Raw genomic sequence first — 23602 nt, forward strand, 5'->3', positions numbered from 1 at the left:
GTCAGAAGCCCGAGAATCTAGGCCTCGAGATGGATTGAGGGCCTCGACTGCAGTCCAGTGCCCATGGGGCAGCTAGGGCAACAGACCTCGACGCCTGCATGGCCCACCCATTGCACGACTTGTGACAATGGTGGCAATCCTCGATTCCCCTTGCTGTCCATCAACTGCAATCTGGCTAGGATGTGTGCTTTGGCTGGCGGGAGCATTCCACGGCGGTGCCTTCTCCTTAGTCCTGGGGGGGGGGGGTGAACATAACATGGGACCGGGACGAGAGAGGCCCCGGTGCAAAAGCTGCGGACCCTTCCCCCCCCCTCCGCCACCAGCCCCCGGCCTCGTTGCTCATGCTGATTCCGGGGTTGAGCGAGGAGGAGGAGGCGGCGCCAGGCTGCTCTCGTCCGCCCCACGTGGCCCGGCCCGCGCCAGCCAATGGCAGCGCGTGTTTCTGAAAGATCTCCATATATGGCGATGTTCTCGGCCGGCGAGGCGGGGGCCGGCACCCCCTGGGTATAAAAGGGGCGGGGCTGGCGTTGGGACGGTCTCACTCAGCCGGCGGCAGCGGATCTGGCAGTAGCAGCTCTTTTCTTCCCGTTCTCTTGAAAGCTCCCGCCTCCTTTCAGGTAGGTTTCAGCAGCCGTTTATTCTGACGGAGGGGTGCTTCTCTTCCAACCACCCCCCACCCTAAACTTTCCTTTTATATTCTCTCTTCGCGCTTAGGTGAGACCAAAGTGTAGAGGTTACTATATTTAATTTCCCTTAGGAGTAAAAAGCGCCTTAGAATTCCTTCAGTTGGCTGCGGTTAAGGGCTTCTCTCGGTTCCTCTCCCCCCCCAATCCCTCTTTTATCTGGTCGTGCGTTAAGGCTCGACCAACTCCCCCCCCCCCCCCCCGCTTATCTTGCGTCGGTTCCTTTGCAACGGTCTTGGTTGGCGCGCGCGACCTTCTCGTGCCCGTAACGGCTTTTTGAAAGGGGGAGGAGGGGCTGTTGGCTCGGGAAGGGCACCGAGGGCGTGATTGGTCGGCCTGAAACTTTGACGTAATGGAGCGGGAAACGAGAACCTTGGTTTCTTGCTGCGCGCGGTGCCCCCTCCCCTCCCACACTTTTTCCGCATAGAAAATATACTCTGGGCGTGGGGAGGTGGGGGAAGGTGGTTGAAGCTGAAAGGGGAAAGATGGGAGCGTCTGAAAAGGGACTTTTTTTTTAACTTCGCCGCGGTTGATGGCGGGGGTGGGGTGGGGCGTTGGTTGGGGTGGGGGCTGGTTCCTGCAAAAGGCACCCTCACTCCGGCTGTGAAAGGAGGGTGGGTTCCCGAAGAGGGCGGGGTTAGGGCTGCGCAGGACGTCGTGAAGGGTGGAGCCCGGTGCGTCGTGTCTTTGGGGTGGCTCGGTTTGCCTCGGAATAAAGAGGGGGCTGCGGGGATATGGCTTCCTGCCAGTGACTGCAACACTGGAATTGGCTTCTGAGTAGATGCGCAGAGGACTTTAGTGCATGAGGAATTTTGTGGCCTGGTTTGGCTCGGCTCCCGTTAAATGTTCAACGGAGTCTTCATGGGAGTAGTGTAGTTGGCTAAGATGAGTTGCTCTTTTTAGAATATGGGCTGATGCCAGTGGTGCATCCCTGAAGGTGATGGGGTTAATGTGCATGCACCCTGCTCAAACGCCTTTTCTTCTGTTTCTGGCTTGGTATATTTCGTTTTGAAATGAGCTAAGGTGTTAAAAGCCAAACTTTACAGTGGTTTCAGGGAAGACTATCCATAGTAGTGCTGCATTCAGAAAGTGAGCATAGGTCTGGGGGGGGGGCATGAGAGGAAGAATTCTAGGGCATTGTACATATATGTAGTTAACTAGAGAATATGTCCTGTTCCAACTCTTTAAGCTTTACTTTTGAGTAGAAATGTGTAAGATGGTGGTGTTAATGTTAGGTTGTTATGGCTATGGGATGGGTTTGTGTGTGTGTGTGTGTGTGTGTATGCATTTAGCTAGTCTACAAAGTAAGGAAAATGAAGTAAAAAGCTCTGGACCATGGTTAAAATATAGACGAGGGTGGGGTTTCTAGTCTGGATGATAGGTTGACAGAGCAGCCTCTAGTGGCCAAAATCTGTAGTGTTTGAAGGGCGTCCATTGATGATGCCAAAATGCAGCACTGCATTTTTCAATGTTGCTTAATAAATGCTTTCTTTTTGTGAAAAGCAGATCTCCAAAATGGAAGAAGAAATTGCAGCGCTTGTCATTGACAATGGTTCCGGTATGTGCAAAGCAGGCTTTGCTGGAGATGATGCTCCTCGTGCTGTGTTCCCCTCAATTGTTGGGCGCCCACGCCACCAGGTAAACATCAAAGCAGGAAATCTATTTGTTTTGTGTTTAACATGAGATGGTTTATTTTTGTATTTGCTGATGATTGTTTATTTTTCTTAATAGGGTGTCATGGTTGGTATGGGCCAGAAAGATAGCTATGTAGGTGATGAAGCTCAAAGCAAGAGAGGTATCTTGACTCTGAAGTACCCTATTGAACATGGCATTGTTACCAACTGGGATGATATGGAGAAAATATGGCATCACACTTTCTACAATGAGCTTCGTGTTGCCCCAGAGGAACACCCTGTTTTGCTTACAGAAGCTCCTTTGAATCCCAAGGCCAACAGAGAGAAGATGACACAGGTACAGCATTGGTGCAGCTTTTACATCTTGCCACTTTTTCCCATTTCACCACCACTTTTCTTTAAGTTACAATTTCTCTTCTCTCATTATTTTCAGGGTTCTGTACTCTCCTGGCATTTCCTTCCTTGAAGTCTCTCAGGTTTCTGTTGTATTTCTACCTGACTTTCTTTTGGTTTTCTCCCCTACATCCAATACCTTGCATGTCAGCATGTGTGTGTGTCACTATGAAAGTGGTCCCTTATTAAGACAACGTTCTTTTCTCTTTATTTAGATCATGTTTGAGACCTTCAACACTCCTGCCATGTATGTGGCTATCCAGGCTGTGCTGTCCCTGTATGCCTCTGGTCGTACCACTGGTATTGTAATGGACTCTGGAGATGGTGTCACACACACTGTGCCCATCTATGAGGGCTATGCCCTTCCTCATGCCATCCTGCGACTTGATTTGGCTGGCCGTGACCTCACAGACTACCTCATGAAGATTCTGACAGAGAGAGGCTACAGCTTCACCACCACAGCTGAAAGGGAAATTGTGCGTGACATAAAGGAGAAGTTATGCTATGTTGCCTTGGACTTCGAGCAGGAGATGGCCACAGCTGCTTCCTCTTCCTCTCTGGAGAAGAGCTATGAATTGCCTGATGGTCAAGTGATCACCATTGGAAATGAGAGGTTCAGGTGTCCAGAGGCCCTCTTCCAACCATCTTTCCTTGGTAAGCATTTAGTGGCACTGGTAACAAGTCAAATTACATGTATCATGCTCTAAATACTAGGAAGTAAGTCTGTGTATTAGTTGGATGTTCAGAATACTTAAGGATTTTTTTCTTTTAAGGTATGGAGTCATGTGGCATTCATGAGACCACTTTCAACTCTATCATGAAGTGTGATGTTGATATCCGAAAGGACCTGTATGCCAACACAGTATTGTCTGGTGGTACCACAATGTATCCTGGAATTGCAGACAGAATGCAGAAGGAGATCACAGCATTGGCGCCCAGCACAATGAAGATCAAGGTACGGATGGCTTACATCACAACTTAGTAGTGTAATAAAGCAGTTGACTCTTAGGAAGATAGCTGATCCATAAATCTTTTCTTTTTAAAACAGGGCTGATAACAAGAAAGTAAAAAGTTAAATGCATGTATAGTCAGATCTTTTCTAACTTTAACATGTTTTCTTCCAGATCATTGCTCCCCCTGAGCGCAAATACTCTGTCTGGATTGGTGGATCCATCCTTGCATCCCTGTCTACTTTCCAGCAGATGTGGATCAGCAAGCAGGAGTATGACGAGTCTGGCCCATCCATTGTCCATCGTAAATGCTTCTAAATGGACTATTGACAGATGCGCAGCATTTGCTGCATGAGTTTTTCACCAGTATAAATTTGCCTGAGCAAATATATACACCTCATGCTAGCCTCATGAAACTGGAATAAGCCTTCTCTTCACAACATTGTCATTGGGAAGCCTGTCTCCAATAATCCTGTGAGGATGTCTACCTGTTGCTGATATGACCCTGTACTCAAGTTAACTGTTCCCTTTGTACATAGCAGTATAACTACCCTATACACATCTGGCCCAGGACCTAGTACAGGAGGCATTCATACAATACAAAGGTTTAACTTGTGTCTGTAACTACCTGGGACAGTGGTCTCAGTGTAACCAGCAATGTTACAAATGGAGTTTTGAGGCTAGATCTGTACAGGGTAGCAAAAGATCAGACTTCCACTACACAAAGCGCTAAGAATTCCAGGTCACTATTGTTGAGGCTGGCAAGAGTTTGTGAAAAGGATGGCCATTTTTGTCTTGCCACTGTTACTAGCGGGGTTGGAAACATATCGCATCCAAGCCTTATGAACCTGTTTTTTTCCTTGCCCACCTGTATCCCAACAAGACAACCCAGGGCAAAGTTGCTCAACTTCAGTTGCTCCAATGTTTGCATTGACACCTGTAAATTTAATCATCAGGTTTAATTTATGTAAGATTTTTGTACGTTGCCTTAATGTTGTCATATGACAGTAGAAAACCAAAATTTGTAAGTCATCCTGAAGTTGAGAATTGTAATGCCCAACACATCATTGTGAAAGGAAAATAAAGCGCTGCAGTAAATGAAATGGGCTTGATGTTGTCTAATGGAAAGTTATTTAACACACATTTGCTTTTGGAAGCCTTTCTGGACAGGACAGTGAAAATTATGACCTAGCTCTGGCTTAATGTAGTTTCTGTTCAGTCTGATCAGGTTGACCACAAGCTCTGTGATAAGTGCTAAACTTGATATGCTGCCAAATAGCTTCCAAACATTGCTTTAGCGAACGTGACCAGACCCTAGCTATGTGGGATATTAATACAAATGTGTATGCACTGTAGCAAATGCTAAACAAATTGCATTATTTTAAATCTTTCAGAGTTGTCTTAATTCAGTATTACTGAAATGGTTTAATTGGGCAGACCACAATATGCTTTTGTGATAGCTTGCCTAAGTGTGCAAAAGATAGTCATTTTAGGACAGGATTACAAGGTCGAATCATTTGGAAGCAATGAAAAAATTACATCAAAGATGCATTTTTGGGGTTATTGAAGAATGTACTTTGCCTCGTTTTGTAGCTATGGGTTAGTTTGGTTTACATTTTTCTAAATTTAAACTGACAGTTAAAAGATGTTTATGCAGCACTTCAGAAGTGTTTGAGTAGGACTGGGACGTCTAGGATAACCTGTTGGAGTAGGATACTGTTGGTAGCATTAAAGGTTTTCAAAGCATAATTTCAGCTTTGCCAAAGGCTATGTGAAATAACCACAATGATGACTTAATAAATCTTCCCTCACTACCATCAATCACATTTTCCACCAAGGGGAGGCAAATGAAGTGTCCCATTTTATTTTGTGTTATCTTTGTGTCTTACAAGATTTCACTAGGAATCTGTCCTTTTAACAAACTAGCCATAAGAACAAACATCTATACATGCGTATTTGGGTGGTACATAAGGCAATCACTAGATACACTATGAGAGCGTTCATAATTGAGGGGGCAGCTATGAAATTCCCAGGGGGGTATGTTTTGAATTGCAGATGAATCTGCACAACACCATAAAATGTGACCCACTATTTTGTTGGTCACACTAAATTTGTGTTTCAGGTTAAATTATTGTAGGAAGGGAAAAACTTCATACAATGTGTTGCAGTCTTCATAACTACAAGACTAAATACTAAGAATTTATATTACTAAATCTGGGAGCAAACGTTAGCTTGTGTGCATGCAGATTTACTTGTTTTGCAATTGAAAATAAAATTTGAAAGGGATGGGCATCCAGGAAAAGAGACTGGCAATCTCACCCACTGCTGCTCCCAATATGTGATTTGCCTAGGCAGGATCCCTGGGATTTAAGCTTGAAAGCTTTGTTCTTGGACAGAATGCTTAACTTGGGGGTGCCCCACTGGTTTATGTTAAGACAGTTTATCAAGAGTAACATTCAATCTGCACTGTTCCTGGTTAGTTGGGTGGGGTTGCTGTTTAGCAGGGAAGAGTTGCTCATTTTGACTCTAAATTGCACTGACATGTCTCCTGTCAAGAAGGGATGTTTATTCTCATATAGCAGGAAAACTAGTTTTGGGATCCCTACCACATGTCGTCTGTAAGCAAGACACTGTCCATGGGTTGAATAAAGTTGACAGCTGCCTGCTTGTGTGACTATCCAGAGCTCTTAGTGCTAAATTCATATTCAAGAGCTAGTATATTGCAGGAATTGACAAATTCCTGGTAGTCTATGGAATATTTTCTCCTGTTAATCTGCAATAGAAAAGAGACTGCACAAGGGAATGTAGCATTATGCATAAATGTTTGTTATATACAAGTTAAGATACCTTGCCTTTGGAAGAAAGGGTGTACTGTGGGGTTGCCTGGTGGGAGTGGAGTTTCAGCCTCCAGTCTGCTATGTCTTTGGCAAAGCAGGTTAGGAAATGAAAATGAGGGAGGTGCACAAGAATCCTTTTCAGAAAGGTTGCATGTACATTTGAAGTCATCTTTGTTACAAGAAGCAGGATATGTAAGATGCCAACCTTATCCTAGGGGAAGCTCTCTGCTTGCTTATTTGCACATATTTGTGTTATTTTAAGGACATTTCCACCGCTGGCCTTTTGTTCAGTACCCTTGGCAATGTTTTAGTTCAAGCTAAAGGATAGACTGCAAGGAACAAAAGGGAGGCATGAGGTACCTGCAGGCAGCAAGGTCTAAAGGAGTAGGAATGGAGAAGCTGGAGGAGCAAGGCCCCTTCTGTAGAAATCTTATTGAGGATCCAGTATGGAGTGGAAGAGGATTTGGGAGCCAGTAAATACTTAAAGTTCAGAAATACTAGCCCATGTATACAATTGTGTAAGCACTGTTCAAGCCCATCCAGTTACTGAATTTCTACCACAAAATTTCCAAGCACTTCCAATCCTGACCCTCACTAAAATGAAGGTTAGAAATACATTTTTTTAAAACAACTGAGCAACCTGGCATATTCTAGCCAATGGATGAAATTGCACAATGCAGAGCACTTTGCTAGTTCTCTGTAGGTTTCCATTTCGTGAGCAATGGAATGGGGGAAATGAAGGCGGGGCTGAGTGTGAAGCCTATTCCTGTGGGACAAACAGGCAGTGATCTGATGGATCTGGCCAAAGGCCCAGCTAGTTCCAGTATATTGTTCTCACAGTAGCCAACCAGATGGGAAGCCTGCAAGCAGGACCTACCTGAATGAAATGGTACTCTTATCACCTGTGATTCCTAGCAACTGATGCGTGGGGGGCGGGGAGTCCCTGCCATGAAACAAAGAGGATTTGCGACCCAGAAGCATTTCTTTGTGAGAGAAGGCTTTGAGCTGGTAATGAAACTAAGAGCTCAGAGGTACCCTTCACTCTTTTATTTCCAGGTACACCTGCTTCACTAAGGCAATATGCAAAACACTACTTCACAAGCCTAGTAAAAATCAAAGTAAATTCTGCAAGCTGACCTCTGCCCACCCTTGATATAATAACACTCCTTATCTCTGTATTAATTTTAGGAATATGTGATGCCATTGGTCCATCAAAAACAGCATTATTTGCACAAGCTAGCGGTAGCTCTCCATGTTTTCATATGGGTCTTTTGCAACCCCTAACTGGAAATGCCAGGGTTGAACATGTGCCCTCTGCGCAGAGTAAACACTTTGCCACTCAGCTACAGCCTTTCCCTTTTTTCTTTGCATTGTTGCAATTATCCTTACAACATCCTTGCAAACTAGGTCAGTATTAATGTACGGCTTACTGCATATGAGGACTGAAGCTGAAAGTCCTAAAATCCACATACCAATTTTGCAGCTGCAGTGTCATTTGCCTTTGGGCTGTTTTCATTCATGTTCTAAAGCACATTAGTAAGAGTAGGCTCTGCTGAACAAAATGAGATTTGCAACCAGGTAAACAGTCCTTCCAAATATTTAGGACACAATCCTTTGCAAATTTATCTGGGCATAGTCTTCATTGAAATCTTCTTTCTGAGGACTGGAGATTGTGAGACCACACTGTTTAGCCCCTGTAACACACGAATTCAGTAGAGAATTCAGCTTCCTGAGAGTAAAACCTACCCCAAAAGTATGGCAGAGTAACTCACAAGGTCGCGAGTGTTCCGTGTGTGCTCAGTAGAGCACACAATCAGAGGTAGAATAGTTTGGAAAGGTTTGGTAAAGGTCAAAGTGCAATCAGTAGGATGGTCAAGAAAGGCAGGATGCAGAAAGAGGAGTCCTAGAGAGGAATAAAAGGGGTCACAAAGGTTGCAGATTACAAAGGCTTTTTCCTTGAGAGGGATTGGAGTCTTTGAACTGGCAGTAAACTCTGCCTATCCTTTCCAGGCTTTTCTCCCCAATTATGACATTAGACATTTGTTTTTCACCACAAAAGCTTTTATTTTCAGGATCCATATTTCGATGTTTGCCCAAAGGCCAATACGTTGCAATCATGACTGTGCAAAGCGTGTTTATGCAAATCTCGTCCATGCATTATTTTGTTTACTTGTGCAGTATTTTATTGCACTGGGGTGGGGTGAGGGCGACACAGGAGAATATGCCAGGGGAGATCAAGCAAATTCTGTCTCGTCTACAATGAGTTAATTGCCCCTTACTTGAATCAGTCTGTCCAGTCATTTAGGCACTCACCCTCTGAATTTCAATTCTTCTGGTTTGGTGGGTGGTGGTTTTGACTACTGAATTCTACTTCCATCTGAAAATGGTACCTGATCAACCTGTCTGTGACTCTCCTTGTGGTGTGCCTCACTGCTGGAGTTTGGCTTCCAGAATGCACTCCCTAGAGAAGTTCACCTGACATTCACACTGATCAGAGTCAGGCAACTGTCTTTTTTCCTATGCCTTTTAATTCATTTTAATTGTATTACTTTTAAACTGCTTGTGACTAATGTACCAAGAAGGCACCCTCCCACTTTCAGAACCAATTCTGGGTTTTTAATTGTTTTTGTTGCCCCCTGCCTGCCTTATGTGTTTGCACATCACCATTAGACTCCACTATTTTCTCTCCATTTACCCTTCTGGTAGAAAAGTGTAAATACAGGCTTCTTTACTAAAAAAAACCTTTATAGAAATCCATATTCCGTGCTTATTTCTTTCGGCAACTGACTCCCTCCAGTTATTCACGAGAATATTCCAGAAGAACTACTGGGACCAAGATGAGATGTTGTTTCCAGATGTTTTGCTGCTCCTCCGCTGAAATTGTTTGTGGCAATTGCACAGAGTCAGTATTATGTGATGAACTTGGTCTTGCTTTGCATGTCAGGCTGAAACCATAGGCCCCAGGGCCCCTTTCAATAGGGAAATGGAAAGGAAAGGATGACCTGCTAGCGCTGCCAAATTCAACATTTGTATTTAGTCACCGTTTGCTCATACGGATAACATAAAATGAACCGGCCCCACCCAGAGGGCTTGTGCAACCAACACTGATCTTTATTCAGAGAGGGGGGAAAGGCCCAGTGAAAAGTCAACCATTGCAACATGCTGTAATTGGCAGCAGAAGTCCTGTCATTTGAATCCCATCCCAGTTCACACTCCAGAATGGATAGTCTGCCTCTTGAAATCACCCTCTTGGCATGTTCCTGTCTCTCCCTTGCACCTGATTAGCCAGTGCAAATGAGGGGGAGGGGGAGGGCCTAGCAGCGGGGGTTGGGAACAGAGGTCAGGATGGGGGAAGCCAATATGCTAAACTGTGTGCATAAGCTGCTGAGTAATGTGATTAACAGAGAGAGCAATGCTGCCAACACTGTGGACTGGGCCTCCCGCTATTCTCTTGATTCAAGGCTGTTTCCCCACCCTCTCCCTGCATTCCACACCCTTGGACTCCTTTGTCTGGGGATAAAGAGACCCTCGTCCTAGGGGATTTGGCAGCCAGATGTCACGTAGCAAGCATCAGAGCGGCCCAGCTAATAAATTCCACTCTCCCCGTGGCCATTGAAATGCAATGTTGGAGTTGTTCTTCCGCAGGGACCCACGGACTTAGTCCGATGAGCTGGGTGGCAGAGTAAACCCGCACCCAGATTTTTCCGTAACACCCCAATTCCAGCACTCCTGCAGTCAGGCACAATTATCTTTCAGCCTGGTCTTTCATGCAGCATTGCTGTGCTATGGTGATACTGCAGATTTCTTCATGTTGCATCTATGCTGCTTGAAGCCGTGGCTGCAGGCGAGGCCTTGCATTCTTCCTAACCCACCCACCGACCCACAACTACCTTCCTGAAACCTGTAGTTGTGCTCTGTTGCTGTCTGTCAGAGCGGGGGGGGGAGGGGGGAGTGCCGACCCATTCTACTCTTCCATAGCCAGGCTAACTAGCGGCAATTTCTTGCACGATATAACGAGCATTTCTTCATCAAAACTATAAATTACGCCTACGTATGAACTTGAATCATCGCTGCTCGAACCCCACAGACAGAAATGTCCTGACAGCTCACTGCACCTCAAGAACAAAGCTTTCCAAAGGAATTAGTTCCTGATTTTCAACACTTGAGTCACCAAGTGCTGAGTAATCAAGTATCCGGAAAGCAAGTCATGTACTTGCATATGTGAATTGGCCTGTTGCCCTAGTAAGCAACTAGTTTTGCTAGAGGGCTGCTTTGAGAAAGGGACATGGGATGGCGAGCCAAGGCTGCTTTTCCACCCACGTGCAAATCCTGTTGTTAGAACTTCTCCCCTCTGCAGTGAAACTGATACCCCATAGGGAACTGGATTTGACCTAAGGGCCTCTATGTCCTGGTCATTGGCTAGCCTATAAATTTCTCATTAGTAATGTGTACAATCTGCCTCATTTCGAAGACAGCTGGCACACAGTGTTATACATGCAATCTACCACACAGAAACCATAAAGACTTAAGGCCCTCAGATATGAAGAGACTGACCCTCCAAATGTCCTTATTTTCCAAGGACGGTCCCAGATTTATAGAAGCTGTCCCGGTTTCTGATTTGATCCCGGAATGTCCTGCTTTTCCTTAGGACATCCCTATTTTCACCAGAGAAATATTGGAAAATATGGAGTTATGCGACCCCTGAGTCAAGGAGATAAATAACTATAGATATCTGATGTTAGAAGACATCTGAAGTCAGGCCTGTATAGGGAAGCTTTAAAATGTTTTATGATGTTTTTACATATGTTGGAAGCCACCTAGAGTGGCTGGGGCAAACCAGTCAGATCGGTGGGGTATAAATATTAAAATTGTTGTTGAATAGGATGTCCCTATTTTCATTGGAGTAATATTGAAGGGTATGGAGAGATACCTGCTGCCCTCTTAAAATCATTCCATCTTATATCCTGTGGCAGTATCTTCACCCTGAACTATAATCTGCGGTTTTCCTACTGGTCCATCCCAAGGCATCTCTATTTTACCACTTCCCACCAAAGACAGAACATAAGACTAGAGCAAGCTGTCTTTTACTGAGTCAGGCCACAAACATCTGGAGGGCCACAGGTTTTGCACTGCTAGTGTACACAGTACTAAGGTAGATGGACTTATGGTCTGACATGGCAGCTTCCTGTCAAAAAACACTGCATTGCCTAAGGGGGAAAAGCGGTTCTTAACTTGGTTCCTGAAAGATAAGAGAGTGGGCACCAAGCAAGCATGTTCTGTAACTGAGGCTCCTCCACGTAAAAGACCCTGTCCTTAACCTCAGGTGCTGTCTCCCAAGGCAGGGCCTGAGATGCTGATCTCAACAAACTCGCAGGTGCATATGGGAGAAGCTTAGCATGCCAAATTGCTATGGGACCTTCAAAGAACCTTCTGCTTTTATTGCCTTATCCATCCTTTGCACCCTCCATGTGCCAAATGGGTTAATTCTAATCAGTGCTATTTTTTTAAAAAAAGAGGTGCAGGAACTCATCATGAACACCTCCCTCGTTCTCTCCCCACATCCCCCCCAACCAATGGACCAGCTACTGGAGTTTAGAATATTATCCCGAACAAGTGAGCACTTGGAAACAGTGACCTCATGTGGTCCTCCGGATCACTCTCCCCGTGAGAAAACACATTCATTTGGGGGGTTTCTATAGCGCAGGGACATCCAACTCCCAAGAGACTGCGATCTACTCACAGAATAATAGACTGGCAGTGATCTACCTCTTTTGCAGGGTGGGGTTTCAGGTTAAAGGTTGTTTTTTTAGGGAGGAAAGTCAAAGCTGATGACTACGATCGACCAAAACCTCCCAGAGATTGATCAAAGTCCACCGGTTGGACATCCCTGCTATAACGCACAAAGGTGACTGCCACACATTTGTGTTTGTGCAGTTGCAACAAAGGAGGCCCATTGCAAGCTCTGATGAGAACCATGTTGGGGGGGGGTGTCCAGAGCACAGCCCATTTTCAGAAACAAACCTTAATTTTTAGCCCGGGCTGGAGCCTGGAGCTTGTTTTTGCTCCATAGGTCAGGGGTTTGCTAACCTGTGCACTTCTAGTTGTTGCTAGAACTGCTACTCCCTTCATCCTTAGTCCTTGGCTGTGCTGACTGGGGCTAGTGGGGGGGTAGAGTCAAACAACATCTGGAGGGGCCGCAGGTTAGCCATGCCGCCATAGAATGTGCAGCATCCTAATAAAGAGGGCTCCTTTATCCTCAGAAAGCAGTTAACACACACGCACATCTGGAAGGAGGTCATAGGTCTTTCTGCTCAGAAATGATGCTGGTTCCTCATCTGGCTTGAGGCTCACATTTCTTGGTAGAAGCCAATTCCGACCCAAAAGTGCCCTCTCTTACTCTCCTCTCCTCAAGGCACTGCTGTAAATGTATTGAGTGGTTGTGTGACTGTGACTAAAGCCTTGTGAATTGCTGTTTGGCTGTTTTTTTCTTGTGAATGTTTGCCTGCAAGGCAGAACTCTTCTCTCAAAGCAGATTGGTTTGCCAAGGTGGGTGGAAGATCATTCTTTGGGGAGGGGTATTCGCTGGAGGTCCACATCTCTTCTTCTGTTTCTGCCTTCAATACTGCAATCCTTTGCACACTCAGCTCTGGGAAAATTCCATTATATTAACCTGGGCTTCTAAGAGGAACATGGCCCATTTGATTGCATGTGCCCAGATTTCTTTTCTTTTTTTAAAAAAAAATATTAGAAATTTTAACACAATAGATAAAGGTAAAGGGACCCCTGACCATTAGGTCCAGTCACGGACGACTCTGGGGTTGTGGCGCTCATCTCGCTTTATTGGCTGAGGGAGCCGGCGTACAGCTTCCGGGTCATGTGGCCAGCATGCCTAAGCCGCTTCTGGCAAACCAGAGCAGCGCACAGAAACGCTGTTTACCTTCCCGCTGGAGCGGTACCTATTTATCTACTTGCACTTTGACGTGCTTTCGAACTGCTAGGTTGGCAGGAGCAGGGACCGAGCAATGGGAGCTCACCTCATTGCAGGGATTCGAACCGCCGACCTTCTGATCGGCAAGTCCTAGTCTCTGAGGTTTAACCCACAGCGCCACCCGCGTCCCTTTCAACACAATAGTTTTAACAAAAATACATCATCCACATTGTTTCCCCCCCTCCCCTCCTCCCCTAAACAAAAAACCCAACCTCCCACTCCACCCCCGGACTTCCCTCAGCTCCTTTCCCTGGTTTCTCAACACCTCTTTCTATCTGCATGTTATAAAATTGTAAAGATCCTCAAATTATCTATCTATATATTACAATAAAGAGTGTGTGAATGTTTATTCAAAACATGTGCCCAGATTTCTAAGGCCAGACAAATCCAAACATTTGAAAGAGTCAGACATCACCTTCTCCCACGCCACCCCTTTAACAGCAGTCAAAATGGTGCCTTCCATACCTTGGACCCCAGCTCCCATCTTCCTTGACCATTGGCCATGCTGGAGGTGATGGGATTTGGAGCCTAATAACTTCCAGAGGGCACCATATATTAAAAGGAGTGGACTTTTCAGAAGGCCCACCTGCAACATCCTCCCAGCCATTGAATCAGAGCTCTGCAGTGGGCCATTTGCTTACCGAGTCTGCAGAGTCGCTCCTTCTGTTTGAAACACTGATTTGCAACCTGAGTTCCCAAGTTCTCTCAGCAACTAGAGGAGCAAAACATCTGAAGAACGAAAAGACCTTGAGAGCTTCATTGTTTCAGAAGGACACCGCAGAGGCTGGTAACCATGATCACAACCTGCCTTTCCCCCAGAAGTGAAAATATTTGCTCAAAACAACAACACCCAAATAGGTGACAGATGCAGAGGACAGACGGGCTCTTCTTCCCTTTAATAGTTTGTGCAGGAGAGAGGATTTTGCCACATGTGGCAGGAACAAACTAAACTGCAAGTAACAGAGGCATTTTTAAAAATTAATCAACGTTAACGGTGCTGAGCAAAGCCTCTCCTCATGTGTATTAGATGTGAGTTTTATCATTCTTCAGTGTGCATTCGACTCCACAAGCCTCTTTTGTTGTACATACTTGTAACTACTGGAAGGCATTCTCTGTGGGGCTGCATTTGAAGGCTGTTGACCTTTTTATTTAGGGGAGCACCCACCCAATGGGAGATCGCCCCTGAAAAAACTTCTTTTCTTACACTGCCACAGCTGCCGCAGAACACAAGGTGCTGTGCTGACCGCAGACTTTGTCAAACGACGTGCCGCAATGCTAAAAAGGTGCCCAGTCTTGGTTTTGGCTTTTAAAACCCTGAGCAACCTGGGCCCAGGGTTTACAGCAAGGAACATCATCCCATATATGAAACTCCACACACGCTAAGGGCACGGAATCTCCTCCTCCTCCTCCATCTTGATCATCGTGTTTACATTTATGACCATTGATGGGTTATCTATGAAAGTATCATCCATACATGAAGTTGTGAGCAGGATTTCTGCCCGCAACTTCTTGTATGGATTGCTGAAGGAACTAACGATAGTGAAGTTTAGAAAACAAAAACACATGTATTGTAAAACAGCTAATAAAAAGAAAAGAAAAGAAAAGAAAAGAAACCAGGAAAGGAGGGGTGGGATGTCAAGAAGAAATTTAATTTGGGGAAAAATCATATATGACAGATATTTTTGGAGATTTAATAAAAATGGTTTAAAAAAACAACAACCCAATATTATATTTAGATCCCAATTTATCTCCAAGCAGCTTTAACAGAAATTTTAGCGAAGGAGGTAAGGAGCGGGGCCTTCTCAGTAGTGGCACTATGCTGTGGAACTCTCTCACCAGAAAATCTGGGAAGGCCATCTCTGTTGCAATCATGGGGAAAGGTTTTCAGTACTTTAAAAAAATATATAATACGGCAAACCTTGGGGGTCTGGGATTTTACATTGCTGTATCAGCTGCTACTCATAGGGGCTTTGATATTCTAGGTTTCTGTCCCTTCCCCTCAATATATCATATTGTCACAGGATCGGAGGGGTCAGTTAAGATGTCATCCAAACCTCATTTTGCCAAACTCTGCCTGCAGCCACGTGTATGTCACTCACAGATTATTATATATTTTAGTCATGTTATAATTGTGTATTTTATTGTCACCTTCCTTGGGAAGCCTTGTGATCATGAAGGGCAGGTGAGATGTCTAAAAAAATGAAAAATGAATTAAAAAATGGGCCATCACATTCCATAAGACAGGGTTGGGGAACCTGGTTCCCTCCAGATGTTGTTCCCGTTAGCTCCACTCAGCTGGTGAGGGATTATGGGAGTTGTAGTCCAGCAGCAACAACTGGAGGGCCACCTCTTTCCCATCCCTGTTGTAAGGGAGGACATGAGATGGCACAACATTGCTCCCTTCCTTTCACCTGCCTGTTCCCTGGCAGCAGCACAGAGCAAAAGCGTCTTTTTGTCTTAGCTTTAACCGATGGTCCAGAACGAGACTCCCTCCTCGCATTGCCTAAGGTTGCTTGCTGAGATATAACTTTTCAAGCCCGCAATCTAGAGAGACGACTGAATGATGGATTGAAACAGAGGAATGGACGGCAAGTTAGTCATGGATGTATGATGCATTGCGTTGTGGGGGCAGAAAAGAGAGAGAGAGAGAGAGAGAGAGAGGTGGCTAGTCTGGGAGGGGCAGGTGCCAGTTCATTCCAAGCAAAGCGTGATTGATAAGTTGCACGGTGCATCCTTAGACTCAACCACTTCTGGGCAGAAACATCTGCCTGGCAGCTGCAGAATCCAGGAGAAGCTGGAAAAGCTACCAGACTTGCCTGCCATTACACACACACACACACACACACACACACACACACACACACAAAATTTCCACAAATCATATGACTTATCTTTTACAATGTTTTGGACTTCCACCAACCACATCTGAAGAATTTTCAGTCTTTATCACTTAATCTGCATTTCATTAATTTCACTATTACTTTTAATCACTAATAATTCTTTTAATACTTTCCTTTGCACTACTTCACATAGTGCTCCTTACAAATAATAATAATAATAATAATAATAATAATAATAATAATAATAATAATATACCCCGCCCATCTGGCTGGGCTTCCCCAGCCACTCTGGGCGGCTTCCAACCAAATATTAAAATACAGTAATACATCAAACATTTAAAGCTTCCCTAAACAATGTCTTGCAATCCTACTAGTGTAATATGGCTATTTATTTTTATTTTTATTATGTTTTATAATGCAAATAGCAGAGCAATAAATAACTTCTCTGGCTGGCAGAGGCTGGATGAGAACCGTAAGGATGAGAACAATGTCTAGCTTCGCTCACCCAGACCTGGAATCATAGAATCATAGAGTTGGGAGGGACCACGAGGGTCATCTAGTCCAACCCCCTGCAATGCAGGGATCTTTTTGCTCAAACGTGGGGCTCAAACCCACCACCCTGAGATTAAGAGCCTCATGCTCTAACTGACTGAGCTATCAGAGCTATCAGAGAATCGCTTCATCAGAGGCCTTGACCTGAAATCTCAGAGAGCCACTGTCAGTCAGTGTAGCCAATACAGACAATATTTGGTTTATTGTAAGTTATTATTCAGATTTTTTTATTTTTTTATTTTTGGTTATGGAATAATTGCAAGCTTTGAAAATAAAAATATATTACAAAAATATACAGTGGTACATATATGCTTCAGGTTACATATGCTTCAGGTTACAGACTCCGCTAACCCAGAAATAGTACCTCAGGTTAAGAACTTTGCTTCAGGATGAGAACAGAAATTGTGGTCCGGCAGCGCGGCAGCAGCGGGAGGCCCCATTTTCTAAAGTGGTGCTTCAGGTTAAGAACAGTTTCAGGTTAAGAAAGGACCTCTGGAATGAATTAAGTACTTGACCCAAGATACCACTGTACTGAGGTAGATGGACCAATGGTCTGACTCAGTATGTTTTCATTTGTTTATTTATAAATGCATTTATATATTGCCCTCTCACAAAACATCAGGGTGCTGTACAAGAACATTTTTGAAAATAAATAAATAAAAGCAGTACATTATAAGTCAGCTCCCTAGGCTCTCTGCACTCTCTCCCTCAAGAATTCATTGATCACTTTAACATTGCAGTATTAGAATCGCTGCTCCGCTCCTAAGCATATTCATTAAAAGGTTGGGGTGAAAATTGCCACAGTAGACAATGTTGGGGTACAAACTAATACAGTAAATGTGAACTGATGCGGGGTATATATTTCATGGGGAGAGGAGAATCAGGATTGTTTCCTTAGAGTCACCAAGGCCTCCTAGACCTATTATGGTCTCTTGGAAATCCTTTCAATTAACGCTAGTACCCTCCTTGAACTATGTCCTTTTCCCTCCCTCCCCTGCTTGGTGAGCCCATAACTGTGTACAGAAGTTCCTGTTTCAGCTAAGCTGGAGACCTGTACAGCACAGCACAGCGCAGCACAGCTTTGATAGTTCAGTTGGTAGAGCATGAGACTCAGGATGAATCTACACACAGGGGAAAAGCGCTACAAATAAGTCAGAAATTAAATTGTTATAACAAAAGAAAAAAAACACCGTTATGTAAAAATCAAATCGGTTTTTCTTTTGCTCTCTGGCACCATCTGGTGTTGCACGTTTATAACACATGCAAAACTACGTTTATGGACTAATGTAGCTGAGTCCTCATAATTTAGAGCTGCCATACGTCCGGGATTTCAAAGGAGGAATTGACGTTTGCGGCGGGGTGTGTGTGTGGATTTCTGAAAGGCGGCGCTTTTGTAAAACACAAAAAATGTGTTTTTGTAAGCTTGAGGGTTTTCCTTTATATAAAAACACCTCACAACTTTTGGGGTGTCCTGGGTTTTTACTTTTTGAAATATGGCAACCCTATCATAATCTCCGAGTCACGGGTTGGAGCTCCATGTTGAGATGACTCTCATGGTCCTTTCCAACTCTACAATTCTACGATTCTTCAACTTATAATTATTGATTGAATTATTATTCAATCATAGAGCTACATTTCCCATGATTCTTTGTGGAGGGGGTTGCTTTAAATTTATGCTGTGTATGCAGTCCAAGTGTATTCATTTAAATGATATCTGTTGGTATCTCTTTTATGTGAACAACTGTGCAAAAGTGGGGGGAAGGAGAAGGGGCTATTAAAGCAACACTTTCTCCCCCCCCCCCTTTTTATATAAAAAAAATCTTATTCAAACTTTGCAATTTACTGTATAATGCAATAAAAATGAAATGAATCTAATATAAAATAATAAAGAAAATACAGTGGTACCTTGTATTACAAACACTTTGGGTTACATACTCTGTTAACCTGGAAGTAGTACCTCGGGTTAAGAACTTTACCTCAGGATGAGAACAGAAATCGCGCAGCAGCGGCATGAGGCCCCATTAGCTAAAGTGGTACCTCAGGTTAAGAATGGTTTCAGGTTAAGAACGGACGTCTAGAATGAATTAAGTTCATAACCAGAGGTACCACGGTACTACAAAGAGAGAGGAAGGAAGGAAGAGGAAGAATTAAGACAATACGTTCAATTTACGGTAGTTTGATTCCTGACCTTTATATACAACTCACTATCAGGCAATTTGCCCTGCACACACCCATGTCTTCCCCCAATCTCTCTCCTCCCCATTTCCCCCCAACCACATAATGCATATGACAACAGTCTCATACCAAATATAAATGAACTGTGCAAAAAACTCCATGAATTAAAAGTGGAGACTACGGTATATATGTGCTTTTCTTTGTTTACTTGCTTGTTTGCTACACAATAAAACCTTTAATAAAAACTAAAACAAAAAACTTGCCCTGCACACCTAAGGGGATTTTAGGGCTTTCTTCATGGGCAGCCACTGGCTCCCCATTCCACCTGGCAAATACCTTTTGAAACTAAGAGAACTTTCCGAAGCAATTTGTGGCGTGGTGGGACAGAGGGAGGGATAAACAAATTTCACCAGATCATAGCCCCAAACTCCTTAATTTGGCTTGTTGACTACTTTGGAAGAGTCTATTTTAGTACTGCACTGTGCTGAGGTGGCTGTGCAAGGGAGTAATTTTTCAAGAAAATCTAAAATCTATGGTAACTATTGGTCTGGGATGAAAAATGAGCATCTTTCTGGCTCATTCTTTGTGTTGCTTGCCACCCACTCCCAAACAGATCATGGAAGGGTTGTATGAAATATTGAACACAGTTTGTCGCAAGTGCAAGATCCAGCCTAACTCAGCTGGCTTGGATCAGCTGAAATCTTCTCATAACCATATTCAGTGTTTTTCCCCTCCTAAAAAAAATGTTTAGGGGTTCTCTCATTCCATCTGAGATTCAGGAAACACTGTGACAGGAAATGAGGCCGCCACTGGAGGTAGCAACGGAACTGTTGATTCACCGTGTTAGAGAAGAAACTAAAAACTTTAAAATCTTAAGTTTCTTCTCCCATTAGATTCACAAAATGTTTAGGAATATCCCTGCCCCCCCAAAAAGCACTGACCATATTAGAGTTGAAATACAGTCAAGGTGATGAGTTTTAGTGGGCAAATTTAGGTCAAATCCCATTGAACAGTGATTGCACAGGGATTTGTTATTGTTGGAAACAAAAATCTGAATTTGCCTTGTATCTTTCTCCCCCGCAGTTCTCAAAGGATGGAAAATATCCATTTGATCCTTTGGTTTGATGCCAGTTGTGGGCATTGAGTGATTGATTTTCCTGTGTTAGTTGTACTCAGAGTAGACCCACTGGAATAAATTTACTCGAGTAGCCTCAAACAATTAATTTCAGTGGTTCTACTACTATTCTGACTACGGCACACATAGGAGATCACCCAGTGACTTCACCACTCCTGCTTCAAGAAGATACAAACTTCCAAGCAGCTCAGGTTATATTCAACTGGTGGCATCCAGCTCTGATCCAAAACATATTAAATATTGTCATATTAAATATGGGCACGAGGGGGCAGTATGGCACTGCTGAAGTAGCCTTGGGAGACGTGTGTGCTTTTTGCATGCTAGCCATTGATCCCTGGGTTCTGTTACTGGTTTTAACTCATCCAGGGACGAGGGGCAGCAAACCCACACAAAGGGTGAGTCTCATCTGAAACCTCTTCTGACCTCTGGACCATATCCACACTCTGTAGGTGCTACTGGGCAGCCTTTGCACATCATTCCAGCAGAGACCCTGGCTGAAGGGAATCTTCAAAAAAATCGAAAGCAACAAGTTCACACTAAATGCCTCTTTGCAATGTCATAGAACGTAGCCGAGTTGTTTTGCTTTGTTTTGATAAAGGAACAGACAAACGTCTTGAGGACAGATGCATCCGCTAGGCATTAGAAAGCGTAGGGGTGTGTGTGTGTGTGTGTGCAAAATCTTGCGCTGGCTTTCCTTGACCGCCAATCACTTCTTCTTGTGCAAAGTGCTTTGCCGTTCTTAAGGTCTTTCCAGAATGGATGATATATTTGTAATGCCCAGCTCCAGCCATGCAAATGTGACAGCTTTCTACATGTGTACATATCCTTCTCTGTCCTCTATCCAGGCAAGTGAGAGGTATTATCATAATTCAGGGACACAGTCCGGCCAAGTAAAAGCAGTCAAGGAAAACTCTGACCAAGGCTAGTGTCAGGGCTTTGCAGTGGGGCTCAGGAGAGGTCTGAGGGATTGATAAAGAGTCCTGCAAGGTCACCAGGGAACCCTGGGCCTGTGCTCCCCCATCGCTGATACAGGGAGCACACCTGTTGCTGTTTTGATTGCCCCATGGAATGCAGTTGGGCAAGTATCAGGGGCTTTCCAGGGAGATGGGATGAGCGACAGCGCAACTCCCCCTCCCAAATGCATGTACTGTTTTGTAACCATTTTTAAATGTGCCACTTGGTTGTGGAAGAAGACACCTGTGTTCTCCCCTAGAAGAAGAGAAGAGTTTGGATTTGATATCCCGCTTTATCACTACCCTAAGGAGTCTCAAAGCAGCTAACATTCTCCTTTCCCTTCCTCCCCCACAACAAACACTCTGTGAGGTGAGTGGGGCTGAGAGACTTCAGAGAAGTGTGACCAGCCCAAGGTCACCCAGCAGCTGCATGTGGAGGAGCGGGGAATCGAACCTGGTTCACCAGATTACGAGTCCACCGCTCTTAACCACTCCACCAACTAGTCTGACAACTGCAGCAAGTGCTAGCTTTTTAAAAAAAGGTAAGTTCAGAGGTGCCACCACCCGACACGCTGCCTCTCATCTTAAGGACGACGCCTGATTTTATTGAGAAATGAACATTGCAGCCCCATTTTTAAAACAAGCAACGTGTGGCTATCTCTTCCTGCAAGACCTTGACTCCCCGAGCCAGTGCAGACCATTTCAAATGACTTTTGGGAGTGTCACATGTGCCGTGCATTCCTGAGGGCATCTTCTGCATTCAGTGAAGCGTCCCCCTCACCTCCACCCAGTACATTTGCATAGGATTGTGAATATAAACTGTGGAACTATCTTGTCACGCAAAAGGACCTTATTCCCCACCCTGCCTACAACTCCAAGAGGTGTGATGTAATGTAGATATTCTCTGAGACTGGGGGATATTCCAGCTCAATGAAGGCCACACAGAGAGACCGTGGTTGAACCAGCATCAAAGCAAAGGTCCCCTGTGACCAAGTTCAGAACGCCAAGCGCAATAGACCAACATGAATCTATGGACTAGGGGACCAGGCTTACAGAAGGTGAAGTTGAAGCAATAGCTTAAAACTGTACAACTGCTACAATATGAGTAGGGCCGGAGGAATGGCGAAGTGGGGGGTGATTCCAGACCCTCCAAGTGTCCCTATTTTCCAGGGACAGTCCCAGATTTCCAGAAGACGTCCCGGTTTCTGATTTGATCCCAGAATGTCCTGCTTTTCCTTCGGACCTCCCTATTTTCACTGGAGAAATGTTGGAGGGTATGGAATTACGCGACCCCTGAGCCAAGGAGATAAGTCACTATGCAACCTTTTAATGTTTTATTATGTTTTTATATATGTTGGAAGCTGCCCAGAGTGTCTGGTGCAACCCAGTCAGATAGACAGGGTATAAATATTATAATAATTATTACTGAATAAGATGTCTATTTTCATCAGAGAAATGTCCGAGGGTATGTGTTTCCCTTCTTGCTCTGAAGGATCTACAGCTGCAGGCCGGCTCTACCATCAGGCAGAGTAAGGCAGCTGCCTCAGGTGACAGATTCTAAGGGACGTGGAGCAGAGGCGATGAGCTGGAGGGCAGAGCTATGTGTACCAGGTGGCCTGCCCTTGTCCCACCTCAGCTGGCCAGCTGCCCTCAGGTGCCATGAAGGATAATGACATAAAGAAGAGTCCAGCTGGGTCAGACCAAAGCCCCATCTTGTCCAATGACCTGTTCTTAAAGTTGCCGCCCATGGGAAGCTCACAACCTGGGTGGGACAGCACTCTCCGCACTTGCAATTGATAGCCTTCTCTTCCTTGGATTCGTCTAACATTTCTGGCCACCGCTAGCTCTCGTGGAAGGGAATTCCCACAAGGACGCTGTCCTGTTGCCATTGCTGAAGGCAGTTTCAGCTGCCAGTCTGGTAAGCTTCTGAATATGGAATTGAGGAGGGCTCAGAACTTCTCAGGCCAGCACTATGCAGCCGGCTGCTTCCAGGGTATGCAACAAAGATCGCTTTTATACTGCTTAGTGATGCCCTGGTCCGCTCTAGCCATCATTTTTCAGCCACACAATCACGGAATTGTAGTGTTGTAAGGCGGACCATGAGGGTCATCTATAGCCCAACCCCCTGCAAGGCAGGAATCTTTTGCCCAACGTGGAACTCGAACCCACAACCCTGAGTTTCAGAGTCTTCTCATGCTCTACCGACTGAGCTATCCCAGGTCCAGAATATGGAAGGTAAAAAGAAGGGTTTTTGTTGTGTGTTCCTTTCCCCAAGGTCTGTCCTACCACTAAGCAGAGTGAGGAGTCTGCCTCAGGCAGCTGGTTTTAGGTGTCATGAAAAGGTGGCAAGCAGTTAGCGATTTAATAAATGATATTTGCATTTTTACTGCCAGGGAGGGGCAGAGGCAGATTGTGGGATTTCCAGCCTTGGATTTTCTCACACTTTTGAGGAATGCCTCTAA

At 44.7% G+C, this 23602-nt stretch overlaps 1 protein-coding gene across 1 annotated transcript; it reads left to right on the plus strand.

Annotated features, from left to right (window-relative positions):
- The first annotated feature begins 434 nt into the window (after positions 1-434).
- On the plus strand, positions 435-4767 carry ACTG1 (actin gamma 1). The gene is made up of 6 exons (XM_083489516.1): positions 435-617; positions 2190-2321; positions 2415-2654; positions 2926-3364; positions 3484-3665; positions 3835-4767. Exons 2-6 carry the CDS (start codon positions 2199-2201, stop codon positions 3976-3978), a joined length of 1128 nt encoding a protein of 375 aa, XP_083345642.1. The 5' UTR covers positions 435-617; positions 2190-2198; the 3' UTR covers positions 3979-4767.
- The last annotated feature ends 18835 nt before the right edge of the window (positions 4768-23602 follow it).

This window comes from Podarcis liolepis, assembly GCF_965112155.1.
Source record: "Podarcis liolepis genome assembly, chromosome: 2".
Taxonomy (NCBI): domain Eukaryota; kingdom Metazoa; phylum Chordata; class Lepidosauria; order Squamata; family Lacertidae; genus Podarcis; species Podarcis liolepis.